The sequence below is a fragment of the Thermobia domestica genome, chromosome 5, assembly GCF_964235325.1.
Source record: "Thermobia domestica chromosome 5, izTheDome1.hap1.1, whole genome shotgun sequence".
In the NCBI taxonomy this organism is placed as follows: Eukaryota; Metazoa; Arthropoda; class Insecta; order Zygentoma; family Lepismatidae; genus Thermobia; species Thermobia domestica.
This window is the reverse complement of record NC_137458.1, coordinates 5,035,481-5,054,782: the sequence shown is the minus strand read 5'-3', so window position 1 is coordinate 5,054,782 and position 19,302 is coordinate 5,035,481. Positions and strand designations below refer to the sequence as shown.

At 34.5% G+C, this 19,302-nt stretch overlaps 1 protein-coding gene across 10 annotated transcripts in view; it reads left to right on the top strand.

The window, feature by feature from the left end:
• The window catches only part of LOC145685697 (proton-coupled amino acid transporter-like protein pathetic), a 166,670-nt gene extending 149,194 nt beyond the window's left edge, over positions 1-17,476 (top strand). For 9 of the 10 annotated variants that reach the window (XM_081758135.1, XM_081758129.1, XM_081758131.1 and 6 more), the window contains 6 exons: positions 1,055-1,176; positions 1,808-1,892; positions 4,815-5,087; positions 6,781-6,959; positions 9,766-9,938; positions 13,571-17,476. In XM_081758135.1, coding sequence (XP_081614261.1) covers positions 1,055-1,176; positions 1,808-1,892; positions 4,815-5,087; positions 6,781-6,959; positions 9,766-9,938; positions 13,571-13,809 — 1,071 coding nt within the window. In that variant the 3' untranslated portion in view covers positions 13,810-17,476. Of the gene's footprint in view, positions 1-1,054; positions 1,177-1,807; positions 1,893-4,814; positions 5,088-6,780; positions 6,960-9,765; positions 9,939-11,971; positions 12,177-13,570 lie in introns of all 10 variants that reach the window. The other variant, XM_081758133.1, reaches the window with a different exon arrangement.
• Positions 17,477-19,302: the final 1,826 nt, after the last annotated feature.

Sequence of the window (19,302 nt, the reverse complement as noted above, 5' to 3'; positions counted from 1 at the left end):
ATAAAAGATGAAAAATATATATTACGTAATACATACTGCATTAGAAGTCATAGGCGGGAAAGCCACAGATGTGCTCATATTCACTAGTAGCTGTAGTTTTCAAGATTATTACGTAACTGTGAATTGAGGAAAGTTGTGAGTTACTGGTGTATATGTTCAACTCCTAAACATAGTACTGTATTGGATTGTTGACTTGACTGGGGAGGGGAGGGGAGCACGAGCCTGGCTCGATCCCCGGCCAAGTAACTTTGTGCTGGACAACATTGTTAAACTGAAAAATTTCAAAGATTTTTGGATTGTTGACTGAAGAAGATAAATTTGATGTAAATATTAGGTGTTAAATATTTATAAAGAAGTTTAAATATATAGTATTAAAGTGCTTTCTGTCTTTAATAGTTCAAGTGAGCTATAAAACGTGTCATATTCTAGACAGTAGACAAATTAGTATGTCATGAAGTCTGTAAAATCACTAAAACTTATCAAATGTCACTGTCGGTGTTACTATGACACGAAGATCGCTTTTGCATCTTCAATGATTGGGGGGCATCGTGTAGTAAACAAGTTTCAACACGCATAATTGCCATTGCCAGGGTAGTAGTCATTGCCTATGAAGTATAACAGGGTGTGTATCGGTCATGAAAGTCACGAAAGTCATGAAAAAGTCACGAAATCAAAAAACGGTCAATGAAAGTCAAGAAATTTAGCTTTTGGGTCACGATTTTTTTTAAATCTGTTGAAATATAAATACAAACTGAAAAATTTAGTTCTATAAAACGTCAATATTCGCCACCAAAAACATCTATGGTCACCTTTAGACGCTACCAAATCGCAAGCAAAGCACGCTTCTATCGTATGCATAAAAATTCGGCCTAGTTCGCACCTAATTTCGCTCTTGAGTATGTTACAAAATATTATGGTTTGGTAAAGAAAGGGTCACGAAAAAGTCACGAAATTTCATTTTGGAATTGTAGTAGACACCTTGTATAACTGTATACTATCACAGATTGTGTTATTTGACTGTATGCTTCATTACTTGGTATTTTATACTTTTCAGGTAAAGTGTGCTCATGAGTTATGCAGACGAACATGCGTGCCATCGTTAAATTTCTCTGAAGTTGCTGAAGCTTCCTTTAGAACCGGCCCGGAAAGAATCAGAAAGGCATCTGTTACTGTCAGGTAATACAGTGTTGATTTTATTTTTTGAAGAAGTAGATCCATAATTATCGCTTGCTTGATATGCCCTCTAATTTCCAGCGGAATATTTAATCTATGCTTCAAATTATTGCTGGGTTATGCTCAGTATTAGAATAAGCCCACTGAAATTTGGGGGAGCATACCAAGTCTGATATTTAGATCTCTCTCATGTGAGTTTTCAACATTATAAAAATCATTGATACTCTCCAAGATTTCAAAATTAAAGTGAAGCTTCCAGGGCGATGAAACCTAAGTATTAAATTTGTTTACGACGTTAATTGACGGAAGAAAAGAAACTGTCAAAAAATGACATTTCGGGTAGAAGCTCCTGATTTTTAAGGGGAAATAATTATAAAGATAATTTCTTTGCTTAATCAGAATAATAAGGTTTTTAATTTTGTAAAGCAACAAAATTTAAGGCCTGTCTGTATCCGTTCGTAAAGGAAACAGTGTATTTATGAAACTTCAGTAAGATTTGTCAGCTTGTAACAAACACTTAAAGAAAAAAAACTTCTTGATATAAACAATTAATTTCAAGACTTGTGTTTATACGTGTCAATGCGAGTATAGTATTTTTCCACACTACAATATTATTTTTCATTTTTCTTTGTAGGAGGATGACAAATATATTTCTATGTATTACACAACTTGGCTTTTGTTGTGTATATTTTGTGTTTGTGTCGGCTAATATCCAAGAGGTAAGTAACGTGTTTTTATTGTTATTATTTCAATAGCATTGCTTTAATTGAGAAATAAATATTTAAACTTTAAAATATTTTTTTTTTCTGTAATTATCATTTTGGGAAACTTCGTAATATTCGAGGGCGCGGAAGAATAGTAGTACTAATTCTGGTACAGGTGTCAATTGAGAATTCATAAAATGAAATCAAAGGGGGCAGAGGTAATGTATTAACAACGTCTTCATTACACACCTATCTTGAAAATCTTGTATGATTAAGGCTTCTCGCTTTACTCCCACTTTTTTTTTATTTTTTTTTTTATTTTACTGAATTACTTAGAGAGTATGAAGAAATTAGAAAATAGAAAGCATACCAGATAATATCTACAAAACGTTATTAATTGACCTAATAACCGCCAGATAGTATCTACAAAACGCTACTAAATGAACTAATAACCGCCAGATAGTATCTACATAACGCTATTAAACAAACTAATAACCGTTCCCAAATCTTTTCTTATAGACCAGAAATATGAGTGCGTAGTATCTACAAAACGCTACTAAATAAACTAATAAGCGCCAGATAGTATCTACAAAACGCTACTAAATGAACTAATAAGCGCCAGATAGTGTCTACAAAACGCTACTAAATGAACTAATAACCGTCAGATAGTATCTACATAACGCTATTAAACAAACTAATAACCGTTCCCAAATCTTTTCTTATAGACCAGAAATATGGGTGCGTAGTATCTACAAAACGCTACTAAATGAACTAATAACCGCCAGATAGTATCTACAAAACGCTATTAAATGAACTAATAAGCGCCAGATAGTATCTACAAAACGCTACTAAATGAACTAATAACCGCCAGATAGTATCTACATAACGCTATTAAACAAACTAATAACCGTTCCCAAACCTTTTCTTATAGACCAGAAATATGGGTGCGTAGTATCTACAAAACGCTACTAAATGAACTAATAAGCGCCAGATAGTATCTACAAAACGCTATTAAATGAACTAATGAGCGCCAGATAGTATCTACAAAACGCTACTAAATGAACTAATAACCGCCAGATAGTATCTACATAACGCTATTAAACAAACTAATAACCGTTCCCAAACCTTTTCTTATAGACCAGAAATATGGGTGCGTAGTATCTACAAAACGCTACTAAATGAACTAATAAGCGCCAGATAGTATCTACAAAACGCTATTAAATGAACTAATAAGCGCCAGATAGTATCTACAAAACGCTACTAAATGAACTAATAACCGCCAGATAGTATCTACATAACGCTATTAAACAAACTAATAACCGTTCCCAAACCTTTTCTTATAGACCAGAAATATGGGCGCGTATTTGTGACGTCAAAATTGCTGGGCACCCAAATTTCTATATTAAAAGCAATTCTCTGTTCATGTAATATCGTTTTGTAGATACTATCTGCCGTACTTTCTACATTTTATTTATTTATTTATTTTTGTATTCTTCACTGTCTTTAAATTATTTTCCCAAAATTATTAAAAAAAAAGTGGGGTAAGCTTAGAGAAGATTCTTAATAATGCAGTACTCCACACTCATATGTTAAAGTAGTGAGTTAGTCTTGAAGTAATGTTTATTTCGTTGGTTCGCACATATAGAAGAGTCCCAACACTTTTTCAAGGATACATACCACCGTATTAGATTGTACATACATTTCTCGTAGTACACGCTGGTTACAATTTAAAAAATCTTTGAAATCTTTGAGTTTTACGTCCCACGGTTATGCCGGTTAGACTAAAGGAAACGGTGATGATGAGTAATGAATGAAATAAATGAAATGAAATCTTTAAGTTTTACGTCCCACGGTTATGCCGGTTAGGCTAAAGGAGACGGTGATAATGAGAGATGAGTGAAATGGTGGAATGAAGAAAGTGGGAGGAAACGGGAGAACCCCGAGAAAACCCACGAGCACGGTGTTTGTCCACCACAAAGTTCACTTGGCGGGGGCTGGGATCGAACCCGGGACCCCAAGCACCAGAGGTGAACGCTCTACCACTGAGCCACCGCGCCCCCGAGTAATGAATGAAATGGTGGAATGAAGAAAGTGGGGAGAAACGGGAGAACCCCGAGAAACGGTGTTTGTCCACCACAAAGTTCACTTGGCGGGGGCAGGGATCGAACCCGGAACCCCAAGCACCAGAAGTGAACGCTCTACCACTGAGCCACCGCGGGCCCCCTGGTTACAATTGAATTTATATTTAAGGGGGCACGGTGGCTCAGAGGTGCATGAAGTTCATGGTTCGATCCCCGGCAAAGTAAGTACGTGATAGACAACATCGTTTTCTCGGGATACTCCCGTTTTCTCCCACCTTCTCATTCCACCAATTCTTCTGTCATCATTTACTTACCTTAAACATTCATCTCCCTTAGCCTAACAGGTATAATGGTGGTGTTAAACTGAATTTTTTTTTTAAATATATTTTCCTTAGTCAAACACCAACGTAGATAAAACATTTTTCTTGGATCTATCGTATCTTATAATATTGAACGAATATTTCTCTTGGATTTTATTGCACAAGATTGAACATACATTTTTCTTGATACATGCTGGGATTAAGACTGAACACATGTTTGCCATGAACACACGTTAATGCATAAAACTGAACACATATTATCTTTGAAATATACAAAATTTTCAGACATATTTGTCGTTCAATTAACTGTTCTTTTAGTCTTGTATGGAATACTAATAGTTTTATTTTATTTTATTCCAAGTTCCAGTTGTAAAGAAGGTCTTCTTAGAAATTGTGCTATTATTACCTAGTATTATCGATAAGAATTTGAAAAATATTTTTCTTGTATTGTTCAAATTAAAGTAATCTAGGGCTAAAGGCTAAATATAAGTGTAAACTTAAATACTTTATTTTATTATTATTTTTTCCATTATCAGGTTGTAGCCCATTATTTTATGAAGTTGGACGTTCGCCTCTACATGGTAATGATGCTTCTTCCGATGATCTTTTTGAACTGGATAAAGAATCTCAAATATTTGGCGCCAGTGTCGTTGTTTGCCTCTATTCTCACCGTGGTTGGATTAGGAATCACATTTTATTACATGCTACAAGACCTGCCTCCGACGGAGTCACGAGCTGCCTTTGGATCGTGGAAACAGCTACCGTTATATTTTGGAACAGCAATCTATGCCTTTGAGGGTATTGGTGTGGTAAGTGTGTTTTCTGTTCCCTCTTGTTTTCTAAACGGCTATAAACAGAAACATTACTATCCTTTCGCTATTCAAAATATCCAATTTGCAAATGATGGATCACTCCCATTTTTACAACAGAAAGAGCAATTATAAGCATGCGTATTGATAACGCTGGGTCATATAGTGAACATCGTTCCCATTTTCAGATTTTGGCACAGCAGCTCTGTGATTTAAAATCCTATGACGCATCTATATGTACCTATCTCAAAGCTAATACCAAGTTACTTTGTGTTTGTGGTCATATAAAAACAATAGCTACGGAACTGCAAACTATCAAATAATAATAATGATTAAAAAAAAATAGTTATTATATTCTGTAACTAATTGAATATACCCATGCTTCGCACGGGGGCTGTATTTGGAAGTCAATGCCTCTGGGAGTATCACTATTGATCTCAGCGACCGCAAAAACTATGGATTTGATACTAATATTGCTCATTTTGGGCTATTCTCACCCCCGATCCCCCCTTCCGGTGACCCCGGCCCGGAGCCGAATAGCGTGAATTTGGAAGTTAATGCGATCGGAGTTTCACCATTGATTTCAGCAACCGCGAAAACTATGAATTCGACACTAATATCGGTCATTTTCTACTACTTTTATATGTCCCGGTAAACGCCCCCCTGAGATCCTCCTGGTTCGAATTTTGACAAAAACATCTAACTCTGGTCTGGAGCCTGGACCAAGGTATTCGTGACTTAAAATTTGGTAACTCTCGGTCAATTTGTCTGGTTCCAAAGCCGGTTTCGGTACGCCCCCCTGAGATCCCCCTGGTTCGAAATGAGAAAAAAACGCTTCGTCTTGATCTGGGGCCTGGGCCAAGGTACCCCTGACCAAGATTTGTTAACTCTCGGTCCACTCGTCTGGTGCCCAGGCCGCACACAGACAGACAAACACACAAAGAAACTCTTTATTTTATTTATATTAGAAGAAGATAGATTAGATGAGGGTTTGCAGCATTAATAAGTAACAATGTCCTGTCGTCAGAAATTGGCTGGTTTTTCCCCATGTTTTTTCACCGTTTTTTGTTTCAAAAACTTTTTCAGAGTTATATAAAGCTTACGATGAGGACCGTTATTCGCGAAAACGTTCCTTAGTGTTCATAATCCGTGCGATGTGCATGAAGCATTTTCTTGTGTTTATCATTGTGTTTTGATAACCCAGTGTCTATGGCATACTGGGTGTGTAAGGAAGAACTGGGTAGTGTAGCGTAATGGTTTGAACACTGATTTGAGTGAGGTTTGGTTCGATTTCATGCCACATCTTTTTATTTTATTTTATTTGATTGATTGATTCTCCTTTATTTCTTTGAATTTCATTACACCAAACATATTGTATTACGAAAAGAAAATGATTGATAGTACCGAAGTTGTAATACTTTCAAAATGATTAATATTTTGTTGATTATGATGATTAATTCTAGAACCAAAGTACAATATAAATTTTACAATGAAATTATACTTTAGTTGAAATTTATGTTCCCAAATATAACGAAATTTTAAGAGAACATGGTTCGATTTTTGGCCCAGTCATGTATTTTTTATTCTTTGAATTTTAATGAATGCCCACCATAAAAGATACGGTATGAAATAAAATATGTTGTTTTGTCCGTTTCTTATGTGAATCCTAATAATTGGGTGTGTTTCGTTGCAGGTTTTGCCCTTAGAGAATAATATGAAGACGCCTCAAGATTTTGGTGGCTGGACAGGTGTGCTTAACACTGGTATGGTCATGGTCACTTGTTTGTACACCTCCGTCGGTTTCTTTGGATACCTTAAATATGGAGATGATATTCTGGGAAGCATTACGCTAAACCTGCCACCTAATGACTTGTAAGTATTCTTGTAATTATTATGGTCTGTTCCAGTGGCGTAGGCAAGGGGAAGGGGTTTTGAGTTTGAAATGGCTAGGTGATTTTGCTATCTGTAGTTAAAAACTCCATCAGCAAGAAATTATGATAAAGTAAACATTTACTATTTATACATTAAAGTAAATGTACAAAAATCACGTTTGTCCTAAAAGAAAAATAAATTGAAGGCTTTATCCTCTTCCCCTTCCCTTTGACCAAATTCTGCGTACGCCACTGTCTTTTGTATTCAATATTTCATGATTGAGTCTTAATAGAGGACCGAATTGGGAATATCTCACCTCGAATTACTTTGTCATCGACAAACTAAGGGAAATTTATGGTAGTTTTCCGTAGCTTTCCATATCGCAAATCCAAGCTGTTTTAATTTATTCTGACCGCACCTGGAAATCAATGTGAAAGCTATCGTTGGTTTTCATCATCTTAACTTCCGTGAGAACTTCTACCGTCTCGTAGCACTACTATTCGTGTTGTTTCACTGTTCAAAACTGATTTGGCGTAGGCCACATGCTAGAAATTGATCGTGGGCGTAGTTGTGATTTGCAGTCTATTCACGTGACACAAAGAAAAACGAAATGAAATGAAATCTTTTAAGTTTTACGACTCACGGTTATGCCGGCTAGGCTAAAGGAGACAATGATTATGAGAAATGAATGAAGATGGTGGAGTGAAGAAAGTGGTAGGAAACGGAAGAACTCTAAGAAACCCCACGCACACGGTGTTTGTCCACCACAAAACTCACTTGGCGCGAGCTGGGATTGAACCAAGAATTCCATGCACCAGAGGTGAACGCGCTACCACTGAGCCACCGCGGCACCTTGACACAAAGAAGTAGCGTTTATTGGGATGGAATAAAATGAAATAATATTTAATTACGTGTTCTTGAAATATAAATAACAGTAAAAGTACACTAAGCTTTAAATACTCAATGTTGTGGCTAATAGTTTCGACATTTTATTACTGTTGTCTTTTGCATACTCCTGTCAAGGACAAATCTTCGTCGCAACTCCTATAACATTTTACAAATACAAGAAATGGTAATGAGTACAAGCTTGGGTAATATAAAATATGCATCTCGTTAGTTCATTGAGTAATTATAAATATGTAAGTTGAGTTAGCCTCTATTTCTAAATAATTTATCTTTTGAGATTTCAAAACTGAATTCTTATAGTCAGTAGTAAGTTGTCGAAATCCTCAGCTACACCTATAACATTAGACACTTGCAGGATTGTTCAGAGACAATGGCTAGGTGCTTTTGTTATCTGTGGTTTCTATAGGTTGCTGAAATATGTAAATAACTTTCGTGACTACATTTTATGCGTTTCTTAGTCATAAGTGATATTATTATTTACCGCTACTTACTTGCTCTGTGTATGTGTATAATGACTTAACATCATCATAAGTATTCTTCTATTATTTGCGGGCAACTGAGAAGCTTTCATGTTCCCACGGTCTTCAGCTAACCTCTTCCTCTTCACTACGATTTCTCTGCTTTGATATCGTCCATAATTGTAGTCTCCTTCGCCCTCTCCCTCTCTTTTCTGCCACCATACCCTCTAGCACGTCCCTCATAATACAGTTTCTTCTTACCTAATATTCCAACCAGTTTCTCTCCCTCTTCTTAATAATATCTAAAATTGGTCTTTTGTCTCCTACCATTTCTAACATATTATCGTTCGTTCTCCGCTCGACTCACCTACTTCGCTTTATTCTCTTCCACACCCACAATTTGAAAGCATCCAGTTGTTTTTCAGCATTTTGGCATAGTGTCCATGTTTCTGACCCATACAGTAGAATACTTCACACGAAATATTTTATGAGTCTTTTTTTCTCAACACTTTATATTCAAGATTCCACAAAATAGTATTTTCTTCCCCCTAAACGCTTCTTTCGCCATTCCTATCCTTGCTTTTATTTTACGTTCACATTTCATACCATATAAAACCGTATTTACAATAATAAGAAAGTACAACGTGATTACTTTCGCTGAAATGCTTCTTCAAAGAGGGAGGGGAGAAACAGGTAAAAAAAAAAAAAAAGATCTGTTTGAAACCATGTTCCAATAACCCACCCGGACGCTTCTTGTCTTTTTCTTTGTTCTTTAATTTCTCTTTCTTTCATTATCTTTCTTCTTGTCTGATGAACCGTTTAACCCTCAAAACGTGACGGGCTAACATGGCCTTAGATGCCAAAAGCCCAGAAATCTAAATTCTAATTCCTAACAAAATGGCATATAGTGTATTTTGTTAGTGTTTGTGTGAAAGCTCTTTCGCCAACTACTTCATCAGATAAAATGAAAATGAAAATTAAAGCTAAGCAATTGAAAAGAACCTATGAAACGTCTAGGTAGGCGCCATCTAGAAAACAGTCAGTGATAGTTTTGCATGTTGAAAGTAGAGCAAGTTTAATGAAGGAAGCTAAAGCTGATATGACGAATTTGCCGGAAAGAGTACTGGAGAGAGAAAATTACATGTGTATGATTACATAAAAGCTAAACAAGAAATAAAACGTGTGGGAATTGAGAAACAATTAATAGAGATTACTGTTATTATGTAATTATGCTCACAGAACTCTTAACATGTGTGGATTCTTACCTATTATAAATTTCCAGAATATTCAAAAATTATATTATTAACAGATCCTACTTTTTAAATTAGATTGCTATAATTCCATACCTTCGTACTTAAAATAATAGGTAATTCTAATTTTGTGTTCTATTATTTTCATAATGTACTAGTAGGTAAATGCCTAATGTCAATTTCATTTTCCAGTTTGGCTCAGGCAGTGCGAGTAATGATGGCCTTGGCTATTTTACTATCATATGGCCTCCAATTTTATGTTCCCGTTGGCATTGTGTCGCCGTTGGTTGTTGACAGACTAGAGAGTGAAAAAGCACGAGCTATCGCTGATTACAGTTTGCGGACCTTCCTCGTTGTTTTTACCTGTAAGTATACTAGATATATTTCCTAGGATTTTATTTCATTCAAACTTATTTCCAGTTAGAAACGCCAGCATACCCCTTCTTCAGATTTTTCTTTCTTTTCTATATATATATAACACACAGAGAGAGAGAGAGAGAAACTAAAAACTGTTTATAGAGTGAAATTATTGTTATTAGAAACTTATTGAATAGTCAGAGATAAATATTCACGTTTTAAATTAGTTAGATTTCTCTAGTGTTTACTATTGTTTCCATGTAATTTTACTTTTCCAAAAGGAATCGTAGTTCAGATTATTTTTTGAAAACCTAAATACATCCATCTTTCCACTGTGATTATTATTGTTTATGTTATTATTTAATGCTCTTCGAGATCCTACAGTGATATAATTATATAGAGACATATGGACGCGAGACTAGTTGGGACTCGAGCCTCGATCTTTTGTATATCAAGTGGTTGTTTAGACAAATGACATTGCTCCCTCGATTCAAATACCTACAGCATTGGATTGCTTTGCAAATTGCCAACAACTGGCTGGTCTGTAAAAGATGGAGAAGTAAAGGACCAAAACACAAAATAAGTGATTTTGTGGTCGTCTTCTTCCGTTCTCAGTAAATCCAATAATTGGTATACATATGAACGTAATATCAATACGTTAATTATCGGAATGGAAGAACTTCGGTTGCGGAGCTGATACTGTTTATATAGATGATCCACTCGTAAATTCAGGAAAACCTGTACGTACACACACTTTTTAACTCTTATCAACTGCCCCACTTCTCCCGTCCTTAGTTCTTGCTATTTATCCAGGAGTGATTCATGTTTTAGGTACTTCAATAGTAGATCCGTGACTACTTGTATACTGACAATACATTTTACTGCATAGCAACCGCCCCGCCGCCTCTGTCTGTTACTTATTGATTGATTTCTATTTACGCTCTTTGTCAGTAGCGAGGTTATATAAAACGATACCTACAATTTAAAGTAGGTGCAGTGGCCGCGCGTAGCACAGTCGCTAACGCTCTCTTCTTTGGTGCGAGAGGTCCGGGTTCGATTTCTGGTGGGGGACACTCGGTCGAAAAAGTGTAACGAGTTTTTCAGGCTACCCATCCTGAGTGAGGTTTTCCTGGGTTTTCCTCATTCACACCAGGCAAATGGCGAGATGGTACTTAAGATACAAGTCCCAGGCCGCTTCATTTCCTTTTCTAGGATAGTGTGATCGCCGAGGGACATCGTGCCTCATACGTGAGGGGCTAACGTGGCCACAGATGCCGAAAGCCCAGAAATCTAATTCCTCCTAAAGTGGATGCTGAACCAATGTAATGCTTTCGATGCTCTTCCACAAGAAATCGAACCCGGGACCTTGTGAACTAAGATCTTTCTTATTCTCAGGTTGTTCGGAGCAGAAAAGCGTTCCCTACCTTCATGCAGTGCTCAGAAAGGTAGTAACTAGGTTAAAGTAACGATAATGTCCCTCGCCAGTCTAACGCCAAGACTTGTCTGAGTAATTGTATCGTTGTATGGAATATGAAGATAATTATATAGCATTTCAAAAATATCGAAATACTGAAACTAAATAACACTTTGTTATTCTCGAATACTTTTAAATGTAAGCATTTTCTTCACTACAGTCACTACCTTTCTCAGAAGTAGACAATGTAACGTAAACACAATTTTAAATTTGGAAACCGTAATTACGATTTTATTACGAGAGTCTTAAGAATCATCGTTTAAGCAATATGCATTTTTAATTTCTTAAATTCTTTTTCTTATCCATCTGCCTTTTGTTTCAATTCACCGAAAACTTTCAACACCCATGTTATTTTCTTCAGTCGTCTGTGAATATGATGACTAAGACGTGTTTATCATCATTGGAAGGACTTTTTAGGTCAGTAATTGAATACATTTAGTAATATGATGAGTAATTTTTGAAGTGAAAGCACTTTATTCTTGCATCGAAACATAACCACATTCTTTTGAGAGGAACTCGCACAAGAGTGTAACGCAACCCAAACTTCCCCAAACATTCTTTTTTCAGGTCCTAAAACTGATCACTTGTTAAGAACGGATGTTAACGACAAGAAAAACAAGCAAGTTTTCAACATTGAATTATTTGGCCGGAAAGCAAGAATAAGGAAGTCCAATGGGAAAGCTTCTCTTTTAAAATTTATCCACGCACAAGTAGTATGTGAGTCATCGTTTGAAGAAGACGAACAAGAATAAATGCAATCTACTAGTTAACGGTACATTTTTATTGTATTCAGTACATAAACAAATAAATATGTTTAAGGAGAATAAAAACTATCAGCAAACAATATACGTTTTAGCGCCATAGATGTTCGTTTTTTTTTCTCGGAAACTATGTATGAGATCTTAACCTCAAGAATGTCATTTTGTTCACAATTCGATCTACTGTATCGACTAGGGATGGCCAACATTTTCCGGAATTCGAAATTTCACTTTTCGGATTTCGGAAGGTAAAAATTCTGGATTTTTTCCGAAATCCGGAATTTTTCCGATTGTATTTTCCGGAAAGTAAAAATTCGGAATTGGCCATCCCTAGTATTAACTGATATATGTCTTTTCGTTGGACAATATTAAATATAGAAATAATAAGTTAAATATATTTTCTTCCTGTATCACCTTAACCATCCCGTGCCGTGTACTGTCATTTTGCTAGTGTCTTAATGAAAAGCTTGATGAAGCTCTTCTTCAGTATCATCGTACAGTCGTAGTTATCGTACAGTCAGCGTTGTTCATTCTCGTTGAGTTTCTCGAAAACTACGCATGAGAGTTTTACATTCGTCGATTGATATATATGTCGTCTTTGGATTTTTTTTCGTCAAATACTAATAATATTTATTTATTTCATTTATTTAACAATCAGCAGATACAGCTCAGAGGTCATTTTATACTGGATATCTAACCACAACAATAACAACGGAAAGAATTTGGGAAGGTATCGATCAGGGCCTGTTTAGTAAGTGCCATCCCGGCATTTGGCTGGTAGGACTGGAAAACCCTAGCGGGAATCGAACCCGCGACCTCCCGAATGCGAAGCCAATGCTCTACCACTTTGAGCTACTTCGCTTGCTTATTGTAGAGTGTTAGGGTCATCAAGTCTAGGAGGCTCAGCTGGACAGGTCATGTAGCTAGAATAGAAGAAAGTAGGAACGCTTTCAAAATTTTAACTGGAAGTCTAACCAGAAACGATAATTAGGAAGACCTAGGCACAGATGAGAGAACAATATTAAGATGGACCTCGCAAGTAATAGGAGTACAGAGTAGAAACCGGATCCAGTTGGCTAAGGACAGAAGTCAATGGAGAGCTTTTGTGAACGTGGCATTGAACCTTCGGGTCTCGTAGGCCATTGAGTTAGTTAGTTAGGTAGTTAATATTGTAGAATTTGATGTGTTCAACCACCTATCCTAAGTGTCCCCTTGATAAGATTTCATCACTCTTGATCGAAGAAGACATACTTGAGTGTTGAAAGATTTCGACGAATTGAAACAACAGTAGAGTTAAGCAAAAACTTTTCATAAATGTTCTTCGTGCACCAATTACAATAGTGCATTTGTTTTTAATCTTTATTTATTTATTTGTTCATTTATTTATTTATTTATTTATTTATTTTAGGTTTACTTGCTGTTGCAATTCCAAACTTAGGAGCTGTTATATCTCTTGTTGGATCCATCAGCAGCTCAGCGTTAGCGTTAATTTTACCACCGATTCTGGAAATAGTAACATTTTGGGACGCAGGATTTGGGAAGTTCAATTGGATCTTATGGAAAGACATATCTATCATGGTCTTTGGTCTTTTAGGCTTTGGATTTGGGTCATATGTGAGTATTGAGAACATAATCTACGGCGAATAACTTTGGATCGTGTGTGTAGGTGTGTGTGTGTGTGTGTGTATACGGTTGTACATAATTATATGTATATATATATATATTTAAAAGGTGCTTTTATGCTGTGAAACAAAATATAAAGAAAGACCAACCACGATATCTTTCATATATCTGTGATATAAAAAAATCATGCATCTTCCAAAGATCTTTCGCAAAAGGTGGCACAGAATTGTTAGTTTTAACACGTCGACAATTGCATAACAGCACATGTATAATTTTAAAAGAAAACTGAAAGAATAGTTTGTACATATCATTTTGAAATATTATTCTTTTGTTTATGTATATAAAGCAATGAGGCTTATGTTCTCATTATTATGTTTTTTTTTCCCTGTTGGGAAAGTGCTTCTTTTTTATGTACAAATGAAAATGTAAGTAGCATTGCTTCAGTTTCAGATCATGTTGATTTTTTTTTTCAAGAAAAAGAAAATGGTAAGCGATAATGTAAGTTGTACAATTTTACTAATCAAGGTTATTATTAAAGAATATCAATAGGAGAATTATTATCTCCTTGTGTACAACTGCCATATCTGCGAGTATTACAGTGCATACGTCAGGCTTCTAAGTAATAATAATAATAATAATAACAATAATTGTGTCGATATTAAGATATTGTTGGAGCGTAATATCTAAAAATATTACTGTCTTATATGTGTCTTATGCATATGTAGAAAAAATGGAAGCGTGTTATGTATGTGTGTAATATGTATATCGATTGAGAGAGGGAGAACCTGAGAGAGTGAGTCCTTAGTACGATGTTACATTGTGATAACGTTGGCAGTATTGTAATAAAACAAACGTTCTGTCTGTGTGTTATTGTTGAGAATTAATTTATAACTGCAGGCAGTTTATATGTGGTGTATAAGTTGCACTGTGATGTTACTTTATATATGTGTGTTATTAAACGTATTACTGTTAATTATGGTGTAGCACATATATATGTGTATACCATTGTTTTATTGTTCAGGTAAATATATATCTAGCTATGTATATGTATGTATAAATTCCTTTATAGATACAATATGAAGAGAAAGTAGGAATATACATACTTTCATAAAGAAAATAGAACGCAACACAATAGTTAGAAAATGCGTATAGAAACACCCTAAATTTTCATAAATTAGTTCTGGAATACACTTTCATTGTTGAAGGAAGAAGTTAAAGGAAGTGTGACGCAATATAGTGTAATTGCGGACGACTCCGGTTAATCAAATTAATTTAAGATATTCTGGTAGTACTTTCAATAATAAATTAATTACGAAAGTTTAGAAAGTATAATTGATAAAATTATAGAAAAGCTTTTGATTTCTACGTATTTTTAGTAATAAAATGTCGCCTGTTTTGATTTTGATTTTCTATTATTATTTTAGTAGCTAAATGATAACTAAAATGATAAGAAATATTAAAACTGACAGTGGCCAAAGTTACTTTGTCACGTTTGATCATAACTTTCCTTTCTGAATACAAATAATTATAATAACTAATCGATTATGGTATATATATATATATATATCATAAGAATCTTAAACAACAGTGTAAGTGCGTATTTGTATGCAAGTTGATATTAAGTGATTTAAAATTTACTTTGAACAATTAAATTATATACTTTTTTTAAAAAAAAGCTTTTGTTGTGTTTGTACGACTGGAAACATAACATAAGCAAACTATTCAGTAGTGTCAATTGTTTACTTTTAAGAGAAATAAATAAGTAGTACTTAAATAAAATAAAATAAAATAAAATATACGAATCTTAAAACAAGCCACAAGATGAGGTTAATAATATAAAATTAAGCTTGGCGTAATAATATATTCTAATTATGTCAATCTAGAGCTGAAAGTTATGATTCAAACAAAAAGGTAAAATGTTCATTAACTGAAAGCCCAATTAATTGAATACGCAGCGGGGGAGAAAAAAATAAACATTCCATGACTAAGAGTGTACTTAGTCAATAGTTGCACGGTAAAAATTGTAATTCTAAACATTACTTTACTTAATGAATGTTCTTTAGGGTAAATAGATAACTGAGAACTTTCAGACATGAACATATGTTATTTTCAAAACATGCCTTCTTAAAGCTAATATGAATTACTTCAAATCAAGGAATTAGAAGGAAAATGAATGAAAGATTTATTTAAAATAGTGGATATAATTAACAGAGATAAGCCTTTATTTCAATGAAAATACTTAGTTCAAACAATCTGTTAGAGCATCGCCAAAAAGAAATTTGCATATTATTTACAGACCGTTGTATAAAATATGTTACATTCGTTTGGCTCAGACTAACAACATTTCCGTTTTAATTATGTTTTGATATATAAAATATAATTTAAAGCAAACGTAAACCAAAATACTAATATTGACAATTAATCAGTTACAAGATTTGGGTGAATTTAGTTGTTTTGAAGTACTATCGATTTTGTCGATGTACTGACATACCATATTATTTCGTTATTACTACGAAATTACCAAACATTTAAGCTAAATAACATTAAGGTATTAATATTATTATCCTAACAAGGAAAAACGAATATTTTATGTCTCAATATAATACACCTAATATGCTATTTATGTTTTTTTAAAAATGCTAGTTTCTTCCCGTAATACAATTTCGACAACTTAAACTGAAAATATTTATTCCTATTATCTAGTATACTTATTATCAACTTAAAAATAAACAGTAATATTTATGATGGTTATTAGTACCGGTGTACTATTTTTTAAACACCTCATTAGAATGTACATGATTTTTTTTTTAGTGTAATACAATACGTGAATTGTAAATACATTTTGTGTTTTGTGTAGTAACGGATAAATGTTTTTTATTGATTAGTGATCTTGTATAAGCTTTTTTTTAAGACAATAAGAACTATTGTGTATTTTATAGTTGTTAATGCACGTCGTAGTGCATATAAAGAATAGTGCTTTTGTTTATAAAAGAAGAAATGATATTACGTAAGATAAAAAAAGTGTTATTATTGCATGAATTTTGTTATCAAAAATTATTGAAATAATGACTATGCACAAAAAATGTAGATGTTGTCACTAATTTGTGTGCACAAGATAACGGGTCCAGTGAGAAGCTCTTGAAAGAAAGAAGACTCCAAAATATATATATATAAGGGCGGGTTGAAAAGTGTCTGTTGAAGTGAGAGTATTTAGAATGATTTTCTGGATTGCTCACTGCCAGAGCGAGTTGACGTCACAAAAGTAACTGTTACATAATGGAACAGCGTTCATCGTAAATCACAACAAATGCTAGAAGTTATGTTAGCTCACTTTGTTAACCTTTCCAAGTATATTCAATCTTATGCAACATATGATATTAACTTGATATTGTTGATAAAGTGCATGACAATACGGAGGACAGAAGATTCTACTTTGTATACCATTTTATGTATACGTCTGGTCTCACTGAAGTCAGCTCAGATGTATGTGTTTTATTTATTTATTTATTGTCTTTTTCCGTATCGTTATCACCGAACAGAATGAAATTAGGAACAGACAAATAATTGTACTGTAAATAAATTAATGAACTTGAGAAGGTGAGGTATTGTAAATGTCTTCCACTAAATATACAATAAAATAAAACTCACAATGTATCTTCTGAAAAAATAAATAAATAAATATTGACCATAAGTTATTAATTATTATTTTTTTCTCCCTCAAATTATTTTTTTGAATGCAATTGTACACTTTTAATAATTCTTGCTTGTCCCAAAGAGGTACGGTAGCACGGTAAGAAAGATCGCACCGTTAATGTAGAGAGGTCATCGATTCAATCCCATGACATAGGATTTTATGTCCGTGGAAGTTTCAGTATTCTCTCGATTCTTTGGTTAAGTCGCTAAGCTCTCTCCACTCTCTCCCCCCAAAATGGAGGAAATGAAGAAATAACAAGAATTTTAGGAAAGATTGCGATTTTGGCCAATAATCAGTTTTTGGATTAGGGTCCACAAAATTTGTAAAGGCTCGTAAATCGAGTTTTTTACGGAATGAGCACACGATACTGAGTTAATTGATAGTTTGGGTTTGGCTACACTATATCTTCTCGTTCACTAGATATAAGAAGTAGAAGAAAATTTTTTGATTGAAATATTACTGTTGTTTTTGGATCAGGGGCCCCAAAATTTTTGAACGGCCCTTAAATCAACTTTTCTTACGGAATAAGCACATCATACTGAGTTAAAGTGATGGTTTGGGTTTGGCTACATTTTATGTAGTTCTCCAGATATAAGACCTACAAGAAATTTTTTTGCCTGAAACATATTGGATCTTTTGATCCAAAAATTGAACCCTAGGACCAACTGCTATTTATGGGAGTGATCCTAGAACCAAAATGTTTTTGACTATTGTTCTCTCAAGCTAACATTGTGTTGGAAGAAGAAGAAGAGGAGTACTTCCTAAGTATCTTGTGTTTTTGCTTTCTCCAAGATCTCTTTTTCTTTCTGTCATTCCGACCGCACATTTTAATCCTTTCCTTTCTATCATGTTTTCTGCGACCTACTGATTTTCACCAAACACTTCCATTCTTTCTGTCTCCTGTAGTTTAAACTGCAGGGTATAATTATGAAATATTGAACTACATATTTTGATTCTTTTAGTTGATTCAACCGCATATAATCTTGATTTGTAGTATGTAGTGGTGATAAAGACCCCGCAACCTTCATTTCTACTCCCAACTTCTCCGAAGAAGGAAACTTCCTGTGCTAGATAGAGAGAAATCACAGACTATGACAGAAACTCTTCAAGCACGTTTTGTATGTTATGAGAAATGGGAGGAACCATCCGATTTTATCTTACACAATATCTGTAGATGGTTCCAACATCCAGAAAAATGTGACTGACCTAGGAACAGGTTGATTCTTTTTGTCTGATGTAACTGTGCTGAGCAGAGAGTGCTATTAATTATGGCATAAACCCGTATGAAGAAGATGAGCAGTTATGTATCTAAACAGGAGTTGGTGCAGTTATCTTGAATCAAGTAAATGGGAATCTTCAAACAGTACAGGTAGAATGCTTCTCAGCCACTGTACCTAAACCAGAGAAAAATTACTCGCCATTTAATTAATCGAAGCACCCCGCTGAACAACGATATATGTTACATTTTAATAATTTCGAGGAAAAACTTTCCGTTCTTTCATGCAGGCACGTTTATTTTACGTTTTTATTTTTATTACTCCGTTGAACGTCGCTAGCTGCTAGTTTTATTTTTTCCTATTGTACTCTTGAAATATACTACAACCTTTTTCTCGTTTTTTTTTCTTCTTTCTTTTTCGAAATCACTAAAATGTAACATATATCGTTGTTCGGCGCGGTGTTTCAATGGAGGGGGTCAGCGCAACAGTGGTCTAACTTACATTTTTTAAAAATGGACAAAAATCAAGTTAAAGTTAAACACATGTGCTTTTTTGTACAATATATGTACAGTATGTACAATGTATGACACATTCAACCACTTGTGC